Source organism: Somniosus microcephalus, unplaced genomic scaffold, assembly GCF_052327205.1.
Source record: "Somniosus microcephalus isolate GS21.2 unplaced genomic scaffold, FLI_Smic_1.0 unresolved_chr7, whole genome shotgun sequence".
Classification (NCBI taxonomy): Eukaryota; Metazoa; Chordata; class Chondrichthyes; order Squaliformes; family Somniosidae; genus Somniosus; species Somniosus microcephalus.
Window position 1 is genome coordinate 20,388,734 of NW_028225185.1, and position 24,077 is coordinate 20,412,810.

Here is a 24,077-nt window from a genome sequence, read left to right on the forward strand (position 1 = left end):
AGTTAAAAATTTGTCGTTCCCTTCCCTCTGCTGCATGTCGACATCGGCGAGGGAAGTAACAGGGATTTAAACCTTATCTTCCAAAAAGTAAAAAAATCAGGTGGGCAGGTGAGAGAATCAGACAGCCATTCGGCCCATCGTGTCGGTGCCAGCTCTCCAGATTAGTCCCGCCCGCCAGCCCCGTGCCCAGCATCCCAAATGAAGTTAGGCTCTTTTTAACCGGGCTTGTTCGCTTTTGAATCCCCACCCAATTTAATATCAAGTTGGAGCTGGCCCGGAAGAGGAGTCAGAACGTCACCCGGTTCAAATACGCGAGGCTCATTCGCCGATCACTCGTTATCAGGGTGGAGCTCGGGGGTCACAAGTATATCATCACCATGACTGCGGCAGAAACCCCGTCCTGCGGCCACACTGAAACCCCCGAGTGCCGAGGCACAGGGAGTGTGTTTCTGGACTACAACAATCGAGGTACACATTTTTAGGCGCGGTTTGTGGAGAGGAACACTGTCGTCAGTCACTGCGGTCTCCATCTTAGGACCGAAACCTTCAATTCTACTGGCTACGCATCTAGAAGCTGCGATATTCAGGGGGGAGGTGCAAAGCTCTAATAGTGCCCCGGGATTAATCTACTTCCAGGTATGTCCTCAGCAGATCAGACTATACCTGCTGATGGACGTCTTGTCTTCGCAGTTCTCCGTCGGAGTCGTCCTCATCATCGTCGTCGTTGACCACAGCACAGCGGGAGACTTTACGCATTGCAACCTCCTGAAAGGACAGAGGGAAACAGTGAGCGCGGTTGGGTGAAGTCGCCACGTGGCTTCAGATCCTGTACGACCCAGCCGCCTTCACCGCTCTGCCGGACAGAGCGCCGTCTCCCCCAACAGAGAACCACTTCGCACCGACTTAGATCATCAGCCTACGCTCTGTCAATCAGTATCGTCAGCCGCACTCCCTCGGTACTTGCCCCTCCGACAGTGCCGCGCTCCCACGGTACCGCCCCTCCGACAGTGCGGCGCTCCCACGGTACCGCCCCTCCGACAGTGTGGCGCTCCCTCGGTACCGCCCCTCCGACAGTTGTGGCGCTCCCTCGGTACCCGCCCCTCCGACAGTGCGGCGCTCCCTCGGTACCCCGCCCCTCCGACAGTGCGGCGCTCCCTCGTATACCGCCCCTCCGACAGTGCGGCGCTCCCTCAGTGCTGCCCCCTCCCTCAGTGCTGCCCCTCCCTTCAGTACTGCCCCCCCCTTTCAGTACTGCCCCCCCCCTCAGTACTGCCCCACCCCCCTCAGTACTGCCCCACCCCCCTCAGTACTGCCCCACCCCCCTCAGTACTGCCCCACCCCCCTCAGTACTGCCCCACCCCCCTCAGTACTGCCCCACCCCCCTCAGTACTGCCCCAGACCCCCCCTCAGTACTGCCCCACCCCCCTCAGTACTGCCCCCCCCCCTCAGTACTGCCCCCCCCCTCAGTACTGCCCCCCCCCCTCAGTACTGCCCCCCCCCTCAGTACTGCCCCCCCCCCCTCAGTACTGCCCCCCCCCCCTCAGTACTGCCCCCCCCCTCAGTACTGCCCCCCCCCTCAGTACTGCCCCCCCCCTCAGTACTGCCCCCCCCCCCTCAGTACTGCCCCCCCCTCAGTACTGCCCCCCCCCCTCAGTACTGCCCCCCCCCTCAGTACTGCCCCCCCCCTCAGTACTGCCCCCCCCCTCAGTACTGCCCCCCCCCCTCAGTACTGCACCCCCCCCCCTCAGTACTGCCCCCCCCCTCAGTACTGCCCCCCCCCTCAGTACTGCCCCCCCCCTCAGTACTGCCCCCACCCCCCTCAGTACTGCCCCCCCCCCTCAGTACTGCCCCCCCCCCCCTCCAGTACTGCCCCTCCGACAGTGCAGCATTCACTCAGTACTGCACTGGGAGTGTCAGCTTAGATTTTTGTGCTCAAGTCTCTGGAGTGGGGACTCGAACCCACAACCTTCTGACTCAGGCGAGAGAGAGCGCACTACCCACTGAGCCCCAGAGGGCTGTGGAGGCTCAGTCGTTGAGTATATTCAAGACCAAGATCGATAGATTTTTAATTAAGGGATATGTGGATAGTGCAGGAAAGTGGAGATGGGGTCGAAGATCAGCCATGATCTTATTGAATGGCGGAGTAAGCTCGAGGGGCTGAATGGCCGACTCCTGCTCCTAATTCTTATGGGCCATGGCTGGACACTAGGGTTAGATGAAGTAGGGTGGGAGGAGGCTCGTGAGGCATGAACAGTTGGGCGGAATGGCCCGTTTCTGCGCTGTAGACTCGATGTGACATTGACTCACTCCAGGGTTGGGTTGGGTTGGTGCGGAGCGCTCACCTCATTGTTGCTGTTGAACAGGCTGGTCTTGATGTTATCTCCTGTCCCCCAGGTTCTCTGCTGTTTCCACACAAGGTCAGTTGGAGGATTGTGGGAACTACCTGCATCAGAAGCCCAGATCTGAGGAAAGATAAGATTATATTGAAGTCAAACGCCTCACAATGAAGTACTTTTTCAAGTGATGTAATGGAAATACATCAGCCAATTTGTGCACAGCAAGCTCCCACAAACAGCAATGACCAGATCATCTGTTTTCAGTGATGTTGATGGCGGGATAAATATTGGGCCCAGGACACCGGGGAGAACTCCCCCCTGCTCTTCTACCAATAGAATCTTACAGCACAGGAGGAGGCCATTGGGCCCAGTCATGCCTGTGCCAATCCTTGAAGAGCTGTGCAATTTAGCCATGGGATCTTTTATCGCCACCCGAGTGGGCAGACGGGGCCTCGGTCTGACGTCTCATCCGAAAGACGGCGCCTCCGACAGTGCAGCGCTCCCTCACGGTCCCCACTGGGACTTTAAAATATTCATGGGATGTGGGCGTCGCTGGCCAGGCCAGCATTTATTGCCCATCCCCTAATTGAACCACCGTTCACAGGGCAGTTAAGAGTCAACCACATTGCTGTGGCTCTGGAGCCACATATAGGCCAGGCCGGGTAAGGGCAGTAGATTTCCTTCCCGAAAGGACATTAGTGAACCAGATGGGTTTTTACAACAATCCGATAGTTTCACGGTCACCATTACTGATACGAGTTTTTCATCCCAGAGTTATTGAACTAATTTAATTTTAATTCCCCTGCTGTGGTGAGATTTGAATTCATGTCTCTGGATTACTAGATACAGCCGTGGAGGTTGGGGGGGGGGGGTTGCGTGAAGGGTTAAATCAGGAACTAGAGAACATATTGCGCGTGAATGGGCAAGAGCTGACAGGAGTGTCGGTGTCGTACATGAATTGGGAAGAAATTAATAGTTGAATGGGAAAACATTGAGCCAATTTTTGACTCCTATTTTTGAACAAGCTATGAAACGAAACATGCATAGGCCAGTAATTCGGGTCCCCACGGGTGAGTCCGCGCTGGGTACTCACGCGTAGGCCCAGCGAAAGTGCCGGTTTTCACAGAATCACAGAAACCCCACAATGCAGATAGAGGCCATTTCGGCCCATCGAGCCTGCACCGACACATATCCCACCCGATCCCCGTAACCCCTACACCAACACATATCCCACCCTATCCTCGTAACCCCACGTATTTAATCCCCCTAACACTAAAGGTCAATTTATCATAGCCAATCATCCTAACCCGCATATCTTTGGACTGTGGGAGGAAACCGGAGCACCCGGAGGAAACCCACGCAAACACGGGGAGAATGTGCAAACTCCACACAGACAGTCACCTGAGGCCGGATTCGAACCCGGGTCCCTGGCGCTGTGAGGCAACAGTGCTAACCACTATGCCACTGCGCATGCGCGGGAAACCGGAACTTCCGTTCCCTTAAAGGAAGGGGTTCACAGGTCGAACGCGTGCGCCGGAGAGGCAGTGCGTACGCCTGGAACTTCCGCGTTTTTTTTTTTTATATACAGGTTTCTCCAGGAGGGTAAGTCTCCAGCAGCTACGCTTTTAAAAAGCAGTCGCAAGGCCTGCTTTTAACAAGGTAAGTGGCGAGTTAAGTTAAATTAAAACATTTTTTCCACAGGTTTATTATTTTTAAATACTTTAAAGAAAGCAGATTTATTTTTAGCCCCATTAGGAACGAATTAATTTTTTCAAAAATTTAAATTTGTTTAAAAGTTATTTTATGTAATTTATAGTTATTTTTAAAAATGTGATTTAAAAAAAAAATTATTTGAAGATTTAGTGATGTTTTGGGGCCGATCTCCATTTCATAGATTTGACAGCTCTTCCTGTCAAATCTATGAATAGAGATTCCCTGCTCCGATTGGCTCTCCATGGCCCACGTGATCCCAGGGGACACTTCGAACTAACTGCGCCCCTGGGATACACAAGAACTGCGCGCCGGCAGTTGGAGGAGGCCCAGGATCGGAATCCCACGCGGGCCCACAGCACAACGGCCGGCGCGCTAGGTAAGTGCAGGTCGGGGGCTTACACCCGCGGGAAGCCCCCGACCCGAATTTCTGGGCCATTTTCTTCTGTGAACGCACTACACCAACTCGGTCAATCAAAAAGGATTCCTTTATAACGCCAGCTCGAATCGATAGCTGGAGTAAGGAGGAGTCCACAAACACGCGCGTTGCTTACCGTGACGGATAGGCCGGATCGAAGGATGAACTTCGGAGGGAACTTGTAGGTAATGGTGGCTCGGCTTCCTATCTGTCTCTTCACCTGCCAGTTTCCCATTGGCTGGTCCTGCAGCAAGAGGGAGAAGATTGTGACTGAGTGTCTATAACCCTGGCCGGTCACTCCTCTAACACAGGGACTGAGTATCTAACCTCGGCCAGCGCTCTCGCAGGTTCCCTCGGTCAGCGCTCTCGCAGGCTCCCTCAGTCCCTCTAATCAGCTGCAAGTTCAACTGAACCTTAACTCAAGATCCCCTCACAGTTGCCCAAGACACTCATGCATAATTCCACCTCCCGCCCCCAACCAAATCTGTTGTACACTTCCCCTTACTAAAGAGTCCTCAGCAGAATTAGGAGCAGGAGTCGGCCATTTGGCCCCTCGAGCCTGCTCCGCCATTCAATAAGATCATGGCTGATCTTCTGCCTCATCTCCACTTTTCCACCCAATCCCCATATCCCTTGATTCCCTTAATGTTCAAAAATCTATTGATCTCTGTCTTGAATGTACTCACGGACTGAGCCTCCACAGCCCTCTGGGGCAGAGAATTCCAAAGATTCACTACCCTCAGTGAAGAAATTTCTCCTCATCTCAGTCCTAAATGGGCGACCCCTTATTCTGAGACTGCGACCCCTGGTTCTAGACTCCCCAGCCAGGGGGAAACATCCTCCCTGCATCTACCCTGTCAAGCCCTGTAAGAATTTAGTATGTTTCAATGAGATCACCTCTCAGTCTTCTAAACTCTAGAGAATATAGGCCTAGTCTACTCAATCTCTCCTCATAGGACAGTCCCCCCATCTCAGGAATCAGTCTGGTGAACCTTCGTTGCACTCCCTCAATGGCAAGTATATCCTTCCTTAGGTAAGGAGACCAGAACTGTCCACAATACTCCAGGTGTGGTCTCACCAGGGCCCTATATAATTGCAGTAAGACGTCTTTACTCTTATACTCAAATCCTCTTGTAATAAAGGCCAACATACCATTTGCTTTCCTAATTGCTTGCTGTACCTGCATGTTAACTTTCAGGTTCATACACCCCCCCCCCCCCCCCCCCCACAGCCCTGTACTGTCTTCAGTAAGCTGCACAAAGCTTTGCTCACACCAGTACAGGTTTTGCACCTGTGAAACGATTGAACCAGCGCAGCAAGACCTGTAGGACTCACTTCACCGCTAACTCCGCCAGGACTTGAGGTCACCGGGGGGGGGGGGTGGAAATCTGATCACTCAGATAACAGACGTCTGCATTAGGGAACGGTTTTGCAGCAGGGACCTTAATGTTCGTGTGTGCCGACTCTGATCGTTGTGCAGGCAATGGGGAGGGGGGTGCCAACAAGAGCAGGTCAGAGGCTGGGTATTCTGCAGCGAGTGTCTCACCTCCTGACTCCCCAAAGCCTTTCCACCATCTACAAGGCACAAGTCAGGAGTGTGATGGAATACTCTCCACTTGCCTGGATGAGTGTAGCACCAACTACACTCAAGAAGCTCGACATCATCCAGGACAAAACAGACCACTTGATCGGCACTCTATCCACCACCTTAAACATTCACTCCCTCCACCACCGGCGCACCGTGGCTGCAGTGTGGACCATCGACAAGATGCACTGCAGCAACTCGCCAAGGCTTCTTCGGCAGCACCTCCCAAACCCGCGACCTCCTCCACCTAGAAGGACAAGGGCAGCAGGCGCATGGGAACACCACCACCTCCAAGTTCCCCTCCAAGTCACACACCATCCTGACTTGGAAATATATCGGCCGTTCCCTCATCGTCGCTGGGTCAAAATCCTGGAACTCCCTCCCTAACAGCACTGTGGGAGCACCTTCACCACACGGACTGCAGCGGCTCAAGAAGGTGGATCACCACCACCTTCTCAAGGGCAATTAGGGATGGGCAATAAATGCTGGCCTTGCAGCGACGCCCACATCCCATAAACGAATAAAAAGAGAGAATGGGAGACTGCTCCCCAGTGTAAAGGAGGGGGTTGAGATACGAGGGGCGAGTGTAGACGCTCAAACTCTGTTAAGAGATATCATGGTGACTCCAGGGTGGATGGGGGGGGGGGGGGGGGGGGGGGAAGGGAAAGAGAAGAGAAATATGGAGATAGATCAAATATTAAAAAGATAAACCTAGATTCCTTCAACAACCGGAAAACTAGCAACATTTATAATTTTAAAAAGTGGTAAATTAGTGAAGTAAATGAAGAACAGATCTTTTCTCTAGCAAAGGGAAGGCTGTGAGATGATCTAATACAACAACAACTTGTATTTATATAGCGCCTTTAACGGAGTAAAATGTCCCAAGGCGCTTCACAGGAGTATATAAGACAAAAAATTTGACACCGAGCCACATAAGGAGAAATTAGGGCAGGTGACCAAAAGCTTGGTCAAAGAGGTCGGTTTTAAGGAGCGTCTTAAAGGAGGAGAGAGAAGCGGAGAGGTTTAGGGAGGGAATTCCAGAGCTCGGGGCCCAGGCGGCTGAAGGCACGGCCGCCAATGGTGGAGCGATTATAATCAGGGATGCTCAAGAGGGCAGAATTAGAGGAGCGCAGAGATCTCGGAGGGTTGTGGGGGCTAGAGGAGATTGTAGAGATAGGGAGGGGGGCGAGGGCCACGGAGGCATTTGAAAACAAGGATGAGAATTTTGAAGTCGAGGAGTTGCCGGACCGGGAGCCAATGTAGGTCAGCGAGCACAGGGGGTGATGGGTGAACGGGGACTGGGTGTGAGTTAGGACACGGGGCAGTGAGCACAGGGGGTGATGGGTGAACGTGACTGGGTGTGAGTTAGGACACGGGGCAGTGAGCACAGGGGGTGATGGGTGAACGGGACTCGGTGTGAGTTAGGACACGGGGCAGTGATCACAGAGGGGTGATGGGTGAACGGGACTGGGTGTGAGTTAGGACACGGGGCAGTGAGCACAGGGGGTGATGGGTGAACGGGACTCGGGGCGAGTTAGGACACGGGGCAGTGAGCACAGGGGGTGATGGGTGAACGGGACTCGGGGCGAGTTAGGACACGGGGCAGTAAGCACAGGGGGTGATGGGTGACCAGGACTGGGTGTGAGTTAGGACACAGGGCAGTGAGCACAGGGGGTGATGGGTGACCAGGACTGGGTGTGAGTTAGGACACAGGGCAGTGAGCACAGGGGGTGATGGGTGAACGGGACTGGATGTAAGTTAGGACACGGGGCAGTGAGCACAGGGGGTGATGGGTGAACGGGACTGGGTGTGAGTTAGGACACGGGGCAGTGAGCACGGGGGGAGATGGGTGAACGGGACTGGGTGTGAGTTAGGACACGGGGCAGTGAGCACAGGGGGTGATGGGTGAACGGGACTGGATGTAAGTTAGGACACGGGGCAGTGAGCACAGGGGGTGATGGGTGAACGGGGACTCGGTACGAGTTAGGACACGGACAGCAGAGTTTTGGATGACCTCAAGTTTACGTAGCATAGAACGTGGGAGGCCAGCCAGGAGTGCGTTGGAATAGTCAAGTCTAGAGGTAACAAAGGCATGGACGAGGGTTTCAGCAGCGGATGAGCTGAGGCAGGAGCGGAGACGGGCGATGTTACGGAGGTGGAAATAGGCGGTCTTTGTTATGCCGCGGATATGTGGTCGGAAGCTCATTTCAGGGTCAAATATGACACCAAGGTTGCGAACAGTGTGATGTTTAAAATTATGAAGGGGTTTGTTAGCACTGATGTAGAGAAGATGTATGCATTATGGGGGGAAAGGGCGGGGGGAGGGGGACCACAGAAGTGCTCTTGCAGAGGGCTGGAACCATTCTATATATCAGAAGAAAGATTTCTTCACTCAGACGCCCAGGAGAATCTGCCGGGCAGGATAGTGGAGACAAAGAAAAACTGATTAAAGAGGTAGAGAGAGAGAAACTATTCCCTCTGGTGGGGGGAGTCCAGAACAAGGGGGGGGGGGGCATCACCTTAAAATTAGAGCCAGGCCGTTCAGGGGTGATGTCAGGAAGCACTTCTTCACACAAAGGGGGGTGGAAATCTGGAACTCTCCCCCCCAAAAAGCTGTTGAGGCTGGGGGGGTAGATTCAAGATCGATAGACACTTGTTGGGTAAGGGTATTAAGGGATATCGAGCAAAGGTGGGTATCGTGATCTGGGTTGTTATGGTTGGGGTTGTCCACCGGGTGGTGCTGTAGCCAATGCTGCTGCTAAGGTCAGGGGTTTCGCTTCCTGAAAAGGTCAGCACAAGGTGGAATGCCAGGATGCTGATGCAGGCTGTCTGTAAATGTGTTTCCCAGTTGTTAATAAAGTACTCGTGTTAATTCTAACATCTAGCCTCTGAGTTCCTTGTTCCACTTTCTGGATTTGTCACAGCGGGTAAATAGCAGTGAGGTACAGATCAGCCCTGATCTGATTGAATGGCGAGACACAGTCTCGAGGGGCTGAATGGTCTCCGCCTGTTCCTATGATTGGCTGGCTGGCTTATCGTGTTCGCGGTATTCCCAGTGTATGTTAAAAGAATTAAATTCCCAAACTTCTGGCCTCACCTCGCTTGATTTGTTCTTCAATCTCACGAACTTCCCGTCCAGGTCAATGGATTCGACCATGACACGGCCTTTGGACGTTGCGTGCTGGGATATGCTGGTGTTGCTGCAGCTCGATGCCTCGCTCTCCAGCTCGTCCAGTCTGCGCTTTTTGCTGTGAGCCGCCTGCGACGTGTGCACACTGCGGCTGGTGGTCGTCCTGGTGGTAGAGACATGCGGCGGCGGGCTCGGAGACAGTCTCAGCCTGCAAACAGAGAAGAGCGTCACAACCCTGCCGATCGAGGGAGTGTGGTCCAATAGCAACAACACAACCCTACAGATAGAGAGCACGTTCCCAGATACAGACAACACAACCCTACAGATACAGGGAGCACGGTCCCAGATACCAACACAACCCTACAGATAGAGAGAGCACGGTCCCAGATAGCAACAACAAAACCCTACAGATAGAGAGCACGTTCCCAGATACGGACAACACAACCCTACAGATAGAGGGAGTACGGTCCCAGATACCAACACAACCCTACAGATAGAGGGAGCACGGTCCCAGATACCAACACAACCCTACAGATAGAGGGAACACGGTCCCAGATACCAACAACACAACGCTACAGAGAGAGAGAGCACGGTCCCAGATACCAACACAACCCTACAGATAGAGAGAGCACGGTCCCAGATACCAACACAACCCTACAGATAGAGGGAGCACGGTCCCAGACACCAACACAACCCTACAGAGAGAGAGAGCAAGGTCCCAGATACCAACACAACCCTACAGGCAGAGGGAGCACAGTCCCAGATACGGACACAACCCTACAGGCAGAGGGAGCACAGTCCCAGATACCAACAACACAACCCTACAGATAGAGGGAGTACGGTCCCAGATACCAACACAACCCTACAGATAGAGGGAGTACGGTCCCAGATACCAACACAACCCTACAGAGAGAGAGAGCTCGGTCCCAGATACCAACAACACAACCCTACAGAGAGAGAGAGCACAGTCCCAGATACGGACACAACCCTACAGATAGAGAGAGCACGGTCCCAGATACCAACAACACAACCCTACAGATAGAGGGAGCACGGTCCCAGATACCAACACAACCCTACAGATAGAGGGAGCACGGTCCCAGATACCAACACAACCCTACAGATAGAGGGAGCACGGTCCCAGATACCAACAACACAACCCTACAGATAGAGGGAGCACGGTCCCAGATACCAACAACACAACCCTACAGAGAGAGGGAGCACGGTCCCAGATAGCAACAACACAACCCTACAGATAGAGGGAGCATGGTCCCAGATACCAACACAACCCTACAGATAGAGAGAGCACGGTCCCAGATACCAACAACACAACCCTACAGAGAGAGGGAGCACGGTCCCAGATACCAACACAACCCTACAGATAGAGAGAGCACGGTCCCAGATACCAACACAACCCTACAGATAGAGAGAGCACGGTCCCAGATACCAACAACACAACCCTACAGATAGAGGGAGCACGGTCCCAGATACCAACACAACCCTACAGAGAGAGAGAGCACGGTCCCAGATACCAACAACACAACCCTACAGAGAGAGGGAGCACGGTCCCAGATACCAACACAACCCTACAGATAGAGAGAGCACGGTCCCAGATACCAACAACATAACCCTACAGATAGAGGGAGCACGGTCCCAGATACCAACAACACAACCCTACAGATAGAGGGAGCACAGTCCCAGATACCAACACAACGCTACAGATAGAGGGAGCACAGTCCCATATACCAACACAACCCTACAGAGAGAGGGAGCACGGTCCCAGATACCAACACTACGCTACAGATAGAGGGAGCACGGTCCCAGATACCAACAACACAACCCTACAGATAGAGAGAGCACATTCCCAGATACCAACAACACAACCCTACAGATAGAGAGAGCACGTTCCCAGATACCAACACAACCCTACAGATAGAGAGAGCACGGTCCCAGATACCAACAACAAAACCCTACAAAGAGGGCACGGTCCCAGATACCAACACAACCCTACAGATATAGAGAGAGCACGGTCCCAGATACCAACACAACCCTACAGATAGAGGGAGCACGGTCCCAGATACCAACACAACCCTACAGAGAGAGGGAGCAAGGTCCCAGATACCAACACAACCCTACAGATAGAGGGAGCACGGTCCCAGATACCAACAACACAACCCTACAGATAGAGGGAGCACGGTCCCAGATACCAACACAACCCTACAGAGAGAGGGAGCAAGGTCCCAGATACCAACACAACCCTACAGATAGAGGGAGCACGGTCCCAGATACCAACAACACAACCCTACAGAGAGAGAGAGCACGGTTCCAGATACCAACAACACAACCCTACAGAGAGAGGGAGCACAGTCCCAGATACGGACAACACAACCCTACAGATAGAGAGAGCACGGTCCCAGATACCAACAACACAACGCTACAGATAGAGGGAGCACAGTCCCAGATACCAACAACACAACCCTACAGATAGAGGGAGCACGGTCCCAGATACCAACAACACAACGCTACAGATAGAGGGAGCACGGTCCCAGATACCAACACAACCCTACAGGCAGAGGGAGCACGGTCCCAGATACCAACACAACCCTAGAGATAGAGAGAGCACGGCCCCAGATACCAACAACGGACAAAAACAAGCTTGATTTGTTCGACTTTCACAGGATGCTGCCACTGTCTCCAAGAGATGGTTCTAGGTACAGTTCCTGGACCTTCTCGCAGTTGGTATCTGAGCAGTTTGATTGGCTCTGCAGGTCTTTGTCTCATTTTGATTCCCAACGCTTGCGAATTATTTGTTTTCCATCAGATATTCAAGGTGAGGCCAGGCTTTTAAAAGGGAGACATTTCAGCCAGCTCCTCAGCCTCCTTCAGCCAGTGTCAGAAGCACACGGTGCGGAATAAGAGGCTCCACATACTTAGTAATTTCAGCTCTATGCAGCAGGGTGCAACATTGCTCTGCCCGATGGACCACGGTAGAAACGGCACTGTGCCACAGACAACCCAGTAAAACATATATTTTCATAGAATGTACAGCACAGAAACAGGCCATTCGGCCCAACTGATCCGTGCCGGTGTTTATGCTCCACACGAGCCTCCTCCCACCTCACCCTATCCCCATATTCTTCTATTCCTTTCTCCCTCATGTGTTTATCGAGCTTCACCTCAAAGACATCTGTGCAATTCACCTCAACCACTCCCTGTGGTAGCGAGTTCCACATTCTCTCAATTCCCCACATGGTGAATTCTTGGGCTTGATTCCATTTCCAGGGGAGTTGCCGAGGAGAGGCATGAGGAAAGCGAGTCATCCTCAGCTCGTCCAGCCTCAAAGAGCCATCCGGGAATGGGTCACCCAAGCAGAGTCCCGTTGGGGGTAGGGTGGGGGGTTGGGACTCGCCACAGACCAGGCTCACCATGGGGAGATACTCGCCACCGAACGGCGTCCCACGAGACAGCGCTATCTGGGGAACATGTCTGGAAGCCTCGGAGGTATCTCATTCCCTGCTCAGAATCCATACCCTGATGGGACAGAGAGCAGCTGTAGAATCAGACAGCACGCAAGGAGGCCATTCGGCCCACCGTGTCTGTGCCGGCTCTTTGAACGAGCTCTCCAATTAGTCCCGCTCCCCCTCCTGCTCTTCCCCCACAGCCCTGCAAATTTTGTCTTTTTCAATTCCCTTTTGAAAGTCACTATTGAATCTGCTTCCACCGCCCTTTCAGGCAGCGCATTCCAGATCACAACAACTCGCTGCGTAAAAAACATTCTCATCTCTCTGGATGGGCGGCGCAGACACGATGGGCCGAAGGGCCTCTTTCTGTGCTGTAAAACTCTGACTCTATCTCCCCCTCTGGTTCTTTTGCCAATTACCATAAATCTGTGTCTTCTGGTTACCGACCCTCCTGCCACTAGAAAGAGCTTCTCCCCATCTCCCCTCATGATTTTTAACGCCTCTATTAAATCTCCCCTTAACATTCTCTGCTCCAAGGAGAACAATCCCAACTTCTCTAGTCTCCGCCTAACTGAAGTCCCTCATCCCTGGGACCATTCTGATAAATCTCCCCTTAACCTTCTCTGCTCCATGGAGAACCAATCCCAGCTTCTCCAGTCTCCACCTAACTGAAGTCCCTCATCCCTGGAACCATTCTGATAAATCTCCTCCGCACCCTCTCCAAGGCCTTGACATCCTTCCAAGAGTGCGTTGCCCAGGATTGGCCACCAGACTCCAGCTGGGGTTTTATAAAGGGTTTAGCACAACCTCCTTGCTCTTGTACTCTCTGCCTCTGGTTTATAAAGCCCAGGTTTGCCAGTACCTCTCCTCTTCTCCCTCCAGCATCTTCCTGTAGGCGTTGATCTCCATGTCCAAGGCCAGTTTGACGTCGAGCAGCTCCTGGTACTCGTCCAGCTGGATCTGCATGCGACGCTGCATGTCGGCCATCTCGCGGTCCTTGTCGGTCAACAGGCGCCGGCAGGAGTCGCGCTCGCGCTGCAGGGCCGCCTCCAGCTCCTGGATCTTGCTCTCCTTGGCCGCGATCTACAGGAGGTGCAAAAATCCAGATTTTATTACCCGCCAGACCAGAGTGTGTCTGTGTGTCTCTACAGACAGAATCATAGAACGATACAGCACAGGAGGAGGCCATTCAGCCCATCGGGCCTGTGCCGGCTCTTTGAAAGAGCTCTCAAATTAATCCCAAACACCCTGCTCTTTCCCCACAGCCCTGTGAATTTTCCCCTTCAAGTATTTCTCCAATTCTCTTTTGAAAGTCACTATTGAATCTGCTTCCACCGCCCTTTCAGGCAGCGCGTTCCAGATCACGACAACTCGCTGCGTAAAAAACAAACATTCTCCTCATCTCCCCCTCTGGTTCTTTTGCCAATTATCTTCAATCTGTGTCCTCTGGTTACCGACCCTCCTACCACTGGAAACACTTTCTCCCGATCTACTCCATCAAAACCCCTCATGATTTTGAACGCCTCGATTAAGTCTCCCCTTAACCTTCTCTGCTCCAAGGAGAACAACCCCAGCTTCTCCAGTCTCTCCACGTTACTGAAGTCCCTCATCCCTGGGACCATTCTGGCCAATCTCTACCTCATGTGTTTATCCAGCTTCCCTTTAAATACATCTCTGTTATTCGCCTCAACCACTCCCTGTGGCAGCGAGTTCCACATTCTCACCACTCTCTGGGTAAAGGAGTTTCTCCCGAATTCCCTATTGGATTTATTAGTGTCCGCCTTATATTTGAGAGAGAGGTTCCTCTCTCTCTTTGCCCATCCTGTCTGATTCTCGCAGTGTCCTCCTTCTGTTTCTCTCTTTCTTCTGATTCAACCTTCCCTCGGGAACAGCAATTAGACTATACTTTAGCTCGGAAATGTAGGAAGACGGGAACAGGAGGAGGCCATTCAGCCCTTCGAACCTGTTCCGCCATTCAATCAGATCATGGCTGATCTCTATCTTAACTCCATCCACCCGCCTTGGTTCCATAACCCTCAATACCCTTGCCGACAATTAGCCCCGCATGTGCTAAACTCTGCTTTCTTACAGGCGCAGTCATCGTTTCCATCATCCGTGCTGCTGGTCAAGAAGCGAATGAGCGTTTTTTGTGAGCCTCACCTGGTTCTGTAGTTGCTTCAGCTGCGACGACAGCGTCTCCATTCGCAGCCGCGTTGAGGTCAGTTCCTCGTGGGCCGCACCAATCAGGTTGCTGTTTCTCTCGGCCGAGAGCTTGGCGTTCTCCAACTAAGAGTGGGACACAGTAATATCACGTTACCCCAAGGTGAGATCGGAACCTTGGTATCTAGCGCAACGCCGTCTTGCGAAGAGGAGGAGGAGCGCCGCTGCCTGAGCTCTGCAGTTGCAATTGCTCTCCGAGTGACCTTCGGAGTTAGTTACCTGCATGTGCCCCTCGACACCACTGAATCACAGGGAGGAGTGGGGCAGTGGTCTTGAAGGGACAAGGCAGGCTAGCAGCTAAACATAAATGTAGCCCAGATCCCGGACTCTCTGAGGGCCACTGGTTGTGTTGTTAGTACCTGTGAGTGAGGCAGGAGTGGCCACTTAGGAACAGGAGGAGGCCATTCAGCCCCTTGGGCCTGTTCCGCCATTCGATGAGATCATGGCTGATCGGTGACCGAACTCCATCCACCTGCCTTGGCTCCATATCCCTTAATACCATTGGCTGACAAAGATTTATCAATCTCAGATTTTTAAAATTATGAACTGCTGCTTTTTGTGGGTGGGAGTGTGCCACACTTCGACCACCTTTTGCATGAAGAAGGGTTTCCTAACTTCTCTCCTCAATGGCCTGGCTCTAATGTTAAGGTTTTGTCCCCTTAGAGTCATAACGGCACAGAAGGAGGCCATTCGGCCCATCGAGTCCGTGCCGGCTCTCTGCAGAGCGATCCAGTCAGTCCCGTTCCCCCGCTCTATCCCCGTAGCCCTGCAAGTTTATTTCCCTCAAGTGTCTATTCAGTCTCCCCTTGAAAACACTGAGTGTCTCCGCTTCCACCACTTCCGTCGGCAGCGAGTTCCAGGCCCTCACCACTCGCTGCGTAATAAAGTTTTTCCTCACGTCCCCCCCTGTATCTCTTGCCCAAAACCTTAAATCTGTGTCCCCTAGTCCTTGTACCATCAACTAGTGGGAATAGCCTTTCCCCGTCTAGCCTGTCCAAACCTGTCATAATCTTCTACACCTCGATCAAATCACCCCTCAACCTCCTTTGCTCTAATGAAAACAAATCCAGCTTCTCCAACCTGTCCTTGTGGCTAAGATCCCCCCATCCCTGGAACCATTCTGGTAAATCTCCTCTGCACCCTCTCAAGGGCCTTCACATCCTTCCTAAAGTGTGGTGACCAGAACTGAACTTGTCCTAGACTCCCAACATAGAAACATAGAAGATAGGAGCAGGAGTCGGCCATTCGGCCCCTCGAGCCTGCTCCGCCATTCAATGCGATCATGGCTGATCATCCAAACTCAGTACCCTGTCCCTGCCTTCTCCCTATATCCCTTGATCCCTTTAGTCTTAAGAAATATATCTAACTCCTGCTTGAATATATTTAATGAATTGGCCTCTACTGCCTTCTGTGGTAGAGAATTCCACAGGTTCACCACTCTCTGGGTGAAGAAATTCCTCCTCATCTCTGTCCTAAATGGCTTACCCCTTATCCTTAGACTGTGACCCCTGGTTCTGGACTCCCCCGCCATCGGGAACATCCTTCCTGCATCTAGTCTGTCTAGTCCTGTTAGAATTTTATAAGTTTCAATGAAATCCCCTCTCATTCTTCTAAACTCCAGCGAGTATAAGCCCAATCGACCCAACCTCTCCTCATACGTCATTCCTGCCATCCCAGTGGGAAATGTGCCCCGCTATCTACCCCATCAATTCCATTCAAAATCCCCCAATACTCAATCAAATCGTCCCTTAACCTTCTATATTCTAAAGAATACGAGTCTAGTGATTTCTCTAACCCTTGGAGTCCGGGTATCATTCTGGTAAACCTGCGCTGCCCTCCCTCCAAGGCCAATCTATCCTTCCTAAGGTGTGGGGCCCAGAACTGCTCCCAGTGCTCCAGGTGTGGTCTAACCAGGGCTTTGTACAGCTGCAGCATAACTTCGACCCCCTTGGATTCTAGTCCTCCAGTTCGGAAGGCTACCTCTACATTAAAGCAGATACACATTTAATGGATGAGCTTTGTGCCGGAGGTCAGCTGCGGGATTACCTTGGAATTGTACGTTTTCTCCAGCTCCTCCTTGTACAGTCGGACTTGATCTTCATGCTGGGTCCGGAGATCACGCAGGGCATCGGCCAGCTTGCTCTCGTACTCCTGCTGCCGCCCTGAATCAATCTCAACCAAACGCGACTCGTGACGTCGCTTCGTCTCGCGGCTTTCCTGTCGGGAACGAAGGCGGACAGTCCTTTAGGGTAGCTCAGGACACGGCGCGAGGGCGCGCGCGAGGGGTTAACGGGCCGCGGGGGCGCGCGCGCGAGGGGTTAACGGGCCGCGGGGGCGCGCGCGCGCGAGGGGTTAACGGGCCGCGGGGGCGCGCGCGCGCGAGGGGTTAACGGGCCGCGGGGGCGCGCGCGCGAGGGGTTAACGGGCCGCGGGGGCGCGCGCGCGGGGTTAACGGGCCGCGGGGGCGCGCCCGCGCGGTTAACGGGCCGCGCCCGCGCGCGAGGGGTTAACGGCCCGCGCGCGAGGGGTTAACGGGCCGCGCGCAAGGGGTTAACGGGCCGCGCGCGAGGGGTTAACGGGCCGCGCGCGAGGGGTTAACGGGCCGCGCGCGAGGGGTTAACGGGCCGCGCCCGCGCGCGAGGGGTTAACGGGCCGCGCCCGCGGGGTTAACGGGCCGCGCCCGTGCGCGATTGGTTAACGGGCCGCGCCCGCGCGCGAGGGGTTAACGGGCCGCGCCCGCGCGCGAGGGGTTAACGGGCCGCGCCCGCGCGCGAGGGGTTAACGGGCCGCGCCCGCGCGCGAGGGGTTAACGGGCCGCGAGGGGGGCGCGCGCGCGGGGTTAACGGGCTGCGAGGGGGCGCCCGCGAGGGGTTAACGGGCCGCGAGGGGGCGCCCGCGAGGGGTTAACCTTGCCAAAAGAGTGCAAGGTTCTCACTCACTGCCGCTCACTTCCCGAGACTGGCAGGCATACGGCCAATCACACCTGGATTTGACAGGGGCCAATCAACGCGGGTTTTGGGTAGAGGGGCTTGGTGGCCAAAGAACACGTTGAGTAATGGGAGACTCGAGATGTTCAAGGCGTTCGTTAAGGGGTGGCGAGGAAAGTGGGATTGAGGCGGAGAGAGGCGGAGAGGAGTTAGCAAAGGAATAAGAGAGATGCAAGACAGACTGGGATAGGGAGCGATGGGCATTGGGTAGGGACAGAAAGAGAGGGAGAGATAGAAAGGAGGATAAAGAGATAGATAGGGTGCGGAAGAGAGGGAAGAAATGGGAGAAGGGAGAATATGATATGAAGGGAGCGAAATGGTGGGGAGATGGAGAATTGGGTCAGTAGAGAAGCGGGAGACTTGTGGTGGAGATATATTCTGGCTTTGTCCAAAGCTGGGGGAAACGGCAGAGAGACAGACTAAAGGGTGCAGGCAACAATCAGTACCCTTCACACACCGGGTCAGCTCGGGGTCAAACACGGTACAAACCTCATCGTACAGGTTCCTCTGGAAGTCCAGCTCCTCCTGGATGGTCTGACCTCGGTTCTCACTCTCCACCCTCCGCAGCATCTCGTCGTGGAGCAGCTTCTTGGCATCGTTTAGGGCTAGCTCCAGCTAGAACAAGACCAGGAACATCCAAATCAAAAAAAACGTCAAACCACCTCTGGGAGCCGGGCAAGGCACAAAGTGCCGCTCCAAGTATCTAAATACTGACTAAAAGATTGCGTTTGCTGTTACTCGCACCGCAGTCCCTTGTCCCAGGAAGATACCACCAGAGCGTCTAGTCTTAGTAACAGTGTGGAGCAGATCGTGGCCATACCCCAGGACTTTGAAAGCTATTTTATAGGTGGAGGAACAGGGCAGGGTACATTTTCTCCTCTTGTTTCATGTTGCTCTTGATTTTAACGCCTCGATTTTAAAATTCTCATCCTTGCGTCCAAATCCCTCCATGGCCTCCTCCCTATCTCTGTAACCTCCTCCAGCCCCACAACCCTCTGCGATCTCTGCGCTCCTCCAATTCTGGCCTCTTGAGCATCCCCCGATTTCCATCGCTCCACCATTGGCGGCCGTGCCTTCAGCCGCCTGGGCCCTAAGCTCTGGAATTCCCTCCCTAAACCTCTCTGCCTCTCTCTCCTTTAAGACGCTCCGTAAAACCGATCTCTTTGACCAAGCCTGTCCTAGTATCTCCTGATGTCGTAATTTAGTTAGCCCAATCTATATGTAGATTAAAGTCACCCATGATAACTGCTGTGCCCTTATTGCACGCATCTCTAATTTCCCATTTAATGCCATATCCAACCTCAGCATTACTCTTTGGGGGTCTGTATACAACTCCCACTAACGTTTTCTGCCCCTTGGTATTTCTCAGCTCTACCCATACAGATTCCACATCATCAGAGCTAATATCCTTCCTTACTATTGTGTTAATCTCCTCTTTAACCAGCAATGCTACCCCACCTCCCTTTCCTTTTTTCCTGTCCTTCCTGAATATTGAATACCCCTGGATGTTGAATTCCCAGCCTTGGTCACCCTGGAGCCATGTCTCCATAATCCCAATTATATCACATCCATTTACATCTATTTGCGCAGCTAATTCATCCACCTTATTACGTTAAAGGTGCTATATAAATGCAGGTTCTTGTTGCTCATTCACCCGCCCTCTCTGATAACACTGTATAACCAGCTGTCCCGAAAGCGAGGCCTCCTCAATCCCAGAGTCTCCATCCTCCAGGCGACACCTTGCCCAGTGGCATAGCGGGGGGACGAGAAACTCGTTCCCTTGGGACTCGGTGGCACCCTCCTGGGTTCTGCCACTCCTGTGCCCAAACCCCTCCCACACTGCTCCAGCCTCGTTGCTTTATCGGGTGCGAGCTGGAGGCTTGCAGCTGTACCGAGCGAGCCAACACAATCTACATTTACAGTCCGTCTCTCGGGCACGAATGCTCCCAAGGCCTGAATCACTCGGGATCGGAAACCGATAAAACTCCCACCACAAGGTGGCAGCGTCGGCACGTTTGAGATTGGTGGGTCAGAGTTGGACAATGCACAGCCTACCCACTCTACCGACTCGTGTAGAAATTAAGGGCACAGGAGGAGGCCATTCGGCCCGTCGTGTCCGTGCTGGCCGACAAAGAGCTATCCAGCCTAATCCTAATTTCCAGCTCTTGGTCCGTAGCCCTGTGGGTTACGGCACTTGAAGTGCATATCCAAGTACGTTTTAAAATGCGACGAGTGTTTCTGCCTCGACCACCCTTTCAGGCAGTGAGTTCCAGACCCTCTGGGTGAAACAAGTAGATAGCGGGGCACATTTCCCGCTGGGATGGCAGGAATGACGTATGAGGAGAGGTTGGGTCGATTGGGCTTATACTCGCTGGAGTTTAGAAGAATGAGAGGGGATCGCATTGAAACTTATAAAATTCTAACAGGACTAGACAGACTAGGTGCAGGAAGGATGTTCCCGATGGCGGGGGAGTCCAGAACCAGGGGTCACAGTCTAAGGATAAGGGGTCGGCCATTTAGGACTGAGATGAGGAGGAATTTCTTCACCGAGAGTGGTGAACCTGTGGAATTCTCTACCACAGAAGACAGTTGAGGCCAATTCATTAAATATATTCAAGAAGGAGTTAGATATATTTCTTAAGGATCAAGGGATATGGGGAGAAGGCAGGGACAGGGTACTGAATTTGGATGATCAGCCATGATCTCATTAAACGGCGGAGCGGGCTCAAGGGGCCGAATGGCCTCCTCCTGGTCCTATCTTCTATGACCTCTACGGTCAGTGTAACGGCCCCCAGAGAGAGACAGTCAGCGGTTTCCTCCACCGAGGATAAGGCTCCTTCAGCCGTTCAATCTCTCACCTTTGCGATCTGCCCGCGCAGTTCCCGGAGCTCGTTCTCCACATTCCTCTTCTCGTTCAGCGCGGTGGAGAGCGTAGCGTCCTTGGAGTTGAGGATTGCTTCGAGGTCCCTGAGGCGGGCCAGGGCCGCACCGAGCTCAGACTCCTTCTTGGTATTCCTGAGAAACAGAAATGGGGGAGAGAGAGAGAGCAGTGAGGTCACGACCACCTTCATAGTCAGGGGCATTAATATCCAGTTAGTCACAAGAAGCTCAGAAATCCTGAAGCAGAAATAATGGGAGTGAAACTCCAAAACAGTCAGTCAGAGTGCGGAGGTGCCTTGCAGACGGGAGGTTCAACAGCATCACCCCACAAACACTGCGGGACCTGTAACCAGTGGAGACTCTTTAGTCTCGCCTCCGTCCATGCCTCACCTCATCTGCCGCTCAAACACTCATCCCTGCCTCTGTCACCTCCAGACTCCGACTATTCCAACGCTCTCCTCTCCAGCCTCCATCTTCCACTCTCCGTAAACATCTACTCATCCAAACTCTGCTGCCCCGGTGTCCTAACTCGCACCCAGTCCCGTTCACCCATCACCCCGTGCTCGCTGACCTCCATTGGCTCCGGTCCAGCAGCGCCTCGATTTTAAAATTCTCCATCCTCCTGTTCAAATCCCCGCCATGGCCTCATCTCTCTAAAATCCTCCAGCCCCCACAACCCTCCCGAGATCTCGGCGCTCCTCCAATTCCGGCCTCTTGAGCATCCCCCCGATTTCCATCGCTCCACCATTGGCGGCCGTGCCTTCAGCCGCCTGGGCCCCGAGCTCTGGAATTCCCTCCCTAAACCTCTCCGCCTCTCTCTCCTCCTTTAAGACGCTCCTTAAAACCGACCTCTTTGACCAAGCGTTTGGTCACCTGTCCTAATGTCTCCTCATGTGGCTCGGTGTCAAATTGTGTCTGATAATCGCTCCCGTGAAGCACCTTGGGACGTTTTACTATGTTAAAGGCACCGTATAAATGCACACTGTTGTTGCAATATCTCAGTAACTTACAGATGTGCAATAACTGCCCTTAGAACCAAAAAACAGAATAATATTTACTTCACTGGAACCACCCACTAAATTTTAAATATCCCAGTTCTGTGCCTTTTCTCACACCTGCTTTGTAATATTTAATAAATCGCGCAGGAAAAACTAGAAGCATAGGTCACCATGGGGAGGAAGTTGGGATCATTTTGTGTGTGTCACTGGGGCAAGGCATTTATCAGTGGAACTTGCTTCTCCCGGTCTCCCGCTCCACGGATGCAGGTCACCACCACCCCCTCCCCCTCCGTTCTCCGGGTGTCAGCCGTGGCTCATTGGGCAGCGCTCTCTCTCTCGAACCCACGACCTTCTGACTGAGGCGAGTCCCACTCCAGAGGCTTGAGCACGAAATCCAGGCCAACACTCCCAGTGCAGTACCGAGGGAGCGCCGCACCGTCGGAGGGGCGGTACCGAGGGAGCGCCGCACCGTCGGAGGGGCGGTACCGAGGGAGCGCCGCACCGTCGGAGGGGCGGTACCGAGGGAGCGCCGCACCGTCGGAGGGGCGGTACCGAGGGAGCGCCGCACCGTCGGAGGGGCGGTACCGAGGGAGCGCCGCACCGTCGGAGGGGCGGTACCGAGGGAGCGCCGCACCGTCGGAGGGGCGGTACCGAGGGAGCGCCGCACCGTCGGAGGGGCGGTACCGAGGGAGCGCCGCACCGTCGGAGGGGCGGTACCGAGGGAGCGCCGCACCGTCGGAGGGGCGGTACCGAGGGAGCGCCGCACCGTCGGAGGGGCGGTACCGAGGGAGCGCCGCACCGTCGGAGGGGCGGTACCGAGGGAGCGCCGCACCGTCGGAGGGGCGGTACCGAGGGAGCGCCGCACCGTCGGAGGGGCGGTACCGAGGGAGCGCCGCACTGTCGGAGGGGCCGTCTTTCGGATGAGACATTAAACCGAGGCCCTGTCTGCCCTTTCAGGTGGATGTAAAAGATCCCACGGTCACTATTGGAAGAAGAGCAGGGGGAGTTCTCCCCGGTGTCCTGGGGCCAATATTTATCCCTCAACCAACATCACTTAAACTGATTATCTGATCATCATATTGATGTGTGGGAGCTTGCTGTGCGCAAATTAGCTGCTGCATTTCCAACATTACAACACTTCAAAAGTACTTCATTGGCTGTGACCCACTTTGGGATGTCCTGAGGTAGTGAAAGGCGTGATAGAATAGCGAGTCTGTCTTTCACTCCATTCTCCCTGGCTCCCAGTCGGTCGTGTCCCCCCCCTCCACCCCTCCCACAGGCTCAGACCCCAACATTCTCTCAGGGTCACAGCATCACTGCACTGTGGCAGGGGTTGGCATTCGAGAGACTTGCCCACAGTGCGCGTCTAATGTCACAAGAGAGAAAGCGGGCAGAGTGTATTTGCCAACAAACCCATCACTGGCCCGTCTAGTCCACGCCTGGGAGATCCAGTTCAGTGCCACAAAGCGACTTGACATTAATTACCAGTTGCCTGGCAACAGGACAAACCTACATACCAGAAATATTAGTCAGAGCTTCAAAAATTTACTTTGGAATCATTTCCGACTCAGTATTCAACTTCTGCAGAAACCGTGCTGCCTCGGCCCCGAGTGATATTCCTTCACACCCACTGGTTTTTCCGAAAACATGAAGCACCCATCAATAGAGGTAGACTGCAGTTATACTGCAGCTGGTACGACACCACTTGCCTTCAGCGCCCTCCACCGTCGGATTGGCAGCTTTGACTCCCAATTTGTTGATACGGATGCACAATGGTGTCAGAAGGTCGTGGGTTCGAGTCCCACTCCAGAGACTTCAGCACCAAATCCAAGCCGGCACTCCCAGGGGCGGTACCGAGGGAGCGCCGCACTGTCGGAGGGGCGGTACCGAGGGAGCGCCGCACTGTCGGAGGGGCGGTACCGAGGGAGCGCCGCACTGTCGGAGGGGCGGTACCGAGGGAGCGCCGCACTGTCGGAGGGGCGGTACCGAGGGAGCGCCGCACTGTCGGAGGGGCGGTACCGAGGGAGCGCCGCACTGTCGGAGGGGCGGTACCGAGGGAGCGCCGCACTGTCGGAGGGGCGGTACCGAGGGAGCGCCGCACTGTCGGAGGGGCGGTACCGAGGGAGCGCCGCACTGTCGGAGGGGCGGTACCGAGGGAGCGCCGCACTGTCGGAGGGGCGGTACCGAGGGAGCGCCGCACTGTCGGAGGGGCGGTACCGAGGGAGCGCCGCACTGTCGGAGGGGCGGTACCGAGGGAGCGCCGCACTGTCGGAGGGGCGGTACCGAGGGAGCGCCGCACTGTCGGAGGGGCGGTACCGAGGGAGCGCCGCACTGTCGGAGGGGCGGTACCGAGGG

General features: G+C 54.2%; 1 protein-coding gene across 4 annotated transcripts in view; it reads right to left on the bottom strand.

Moving 5' to 3' along the window:
- lmna (lamin A) overlaps positions 1-24,077 on the bottom strand; it is a 158,999-nt gene that overhangs the window by 43,406 nt on the left and 91,516 nt on the right. For all 4 annotated transcript variants that reach the window (XM_085978754.1, XM_085978756.1, XM_085978753.1 and 1 more), the window contains exons 3-11: positions 20,703-20,859; positions 18,334-18,459; positions 16,904-17,074; positions 14,798-14,923; positions 13,500-13,720; positions 9,147-9,387; positions 4,601-4,708; positions 2,343-2,462; positions 664-765 (exon numbers count right to left, since the gene is read on the bottom strand). In XM_085978754.1, the coding sequence (XP_085834880.1) occupies positions 664-765; positions 2,343-2,462; positions 4,601-4,708; positions 9,147-9,387; positions 13,500-13,720; positions 14,798-14,923; positions 16,904-17,074; positions 18,334-18,459; positions 20,703-20,859 (1,372 nt within the window). The remainder of the gene's footprint in view (positions 1-663; positions 766-2,342; positions 2,463-4,600; positions 4,709-9,146; positions 9,388-13,499; positions 13,721-14,797; positions 14,924-16,903; positions 17,075-18,333; positions 18,460-20,702; positions 20,860-24,077) is intronic.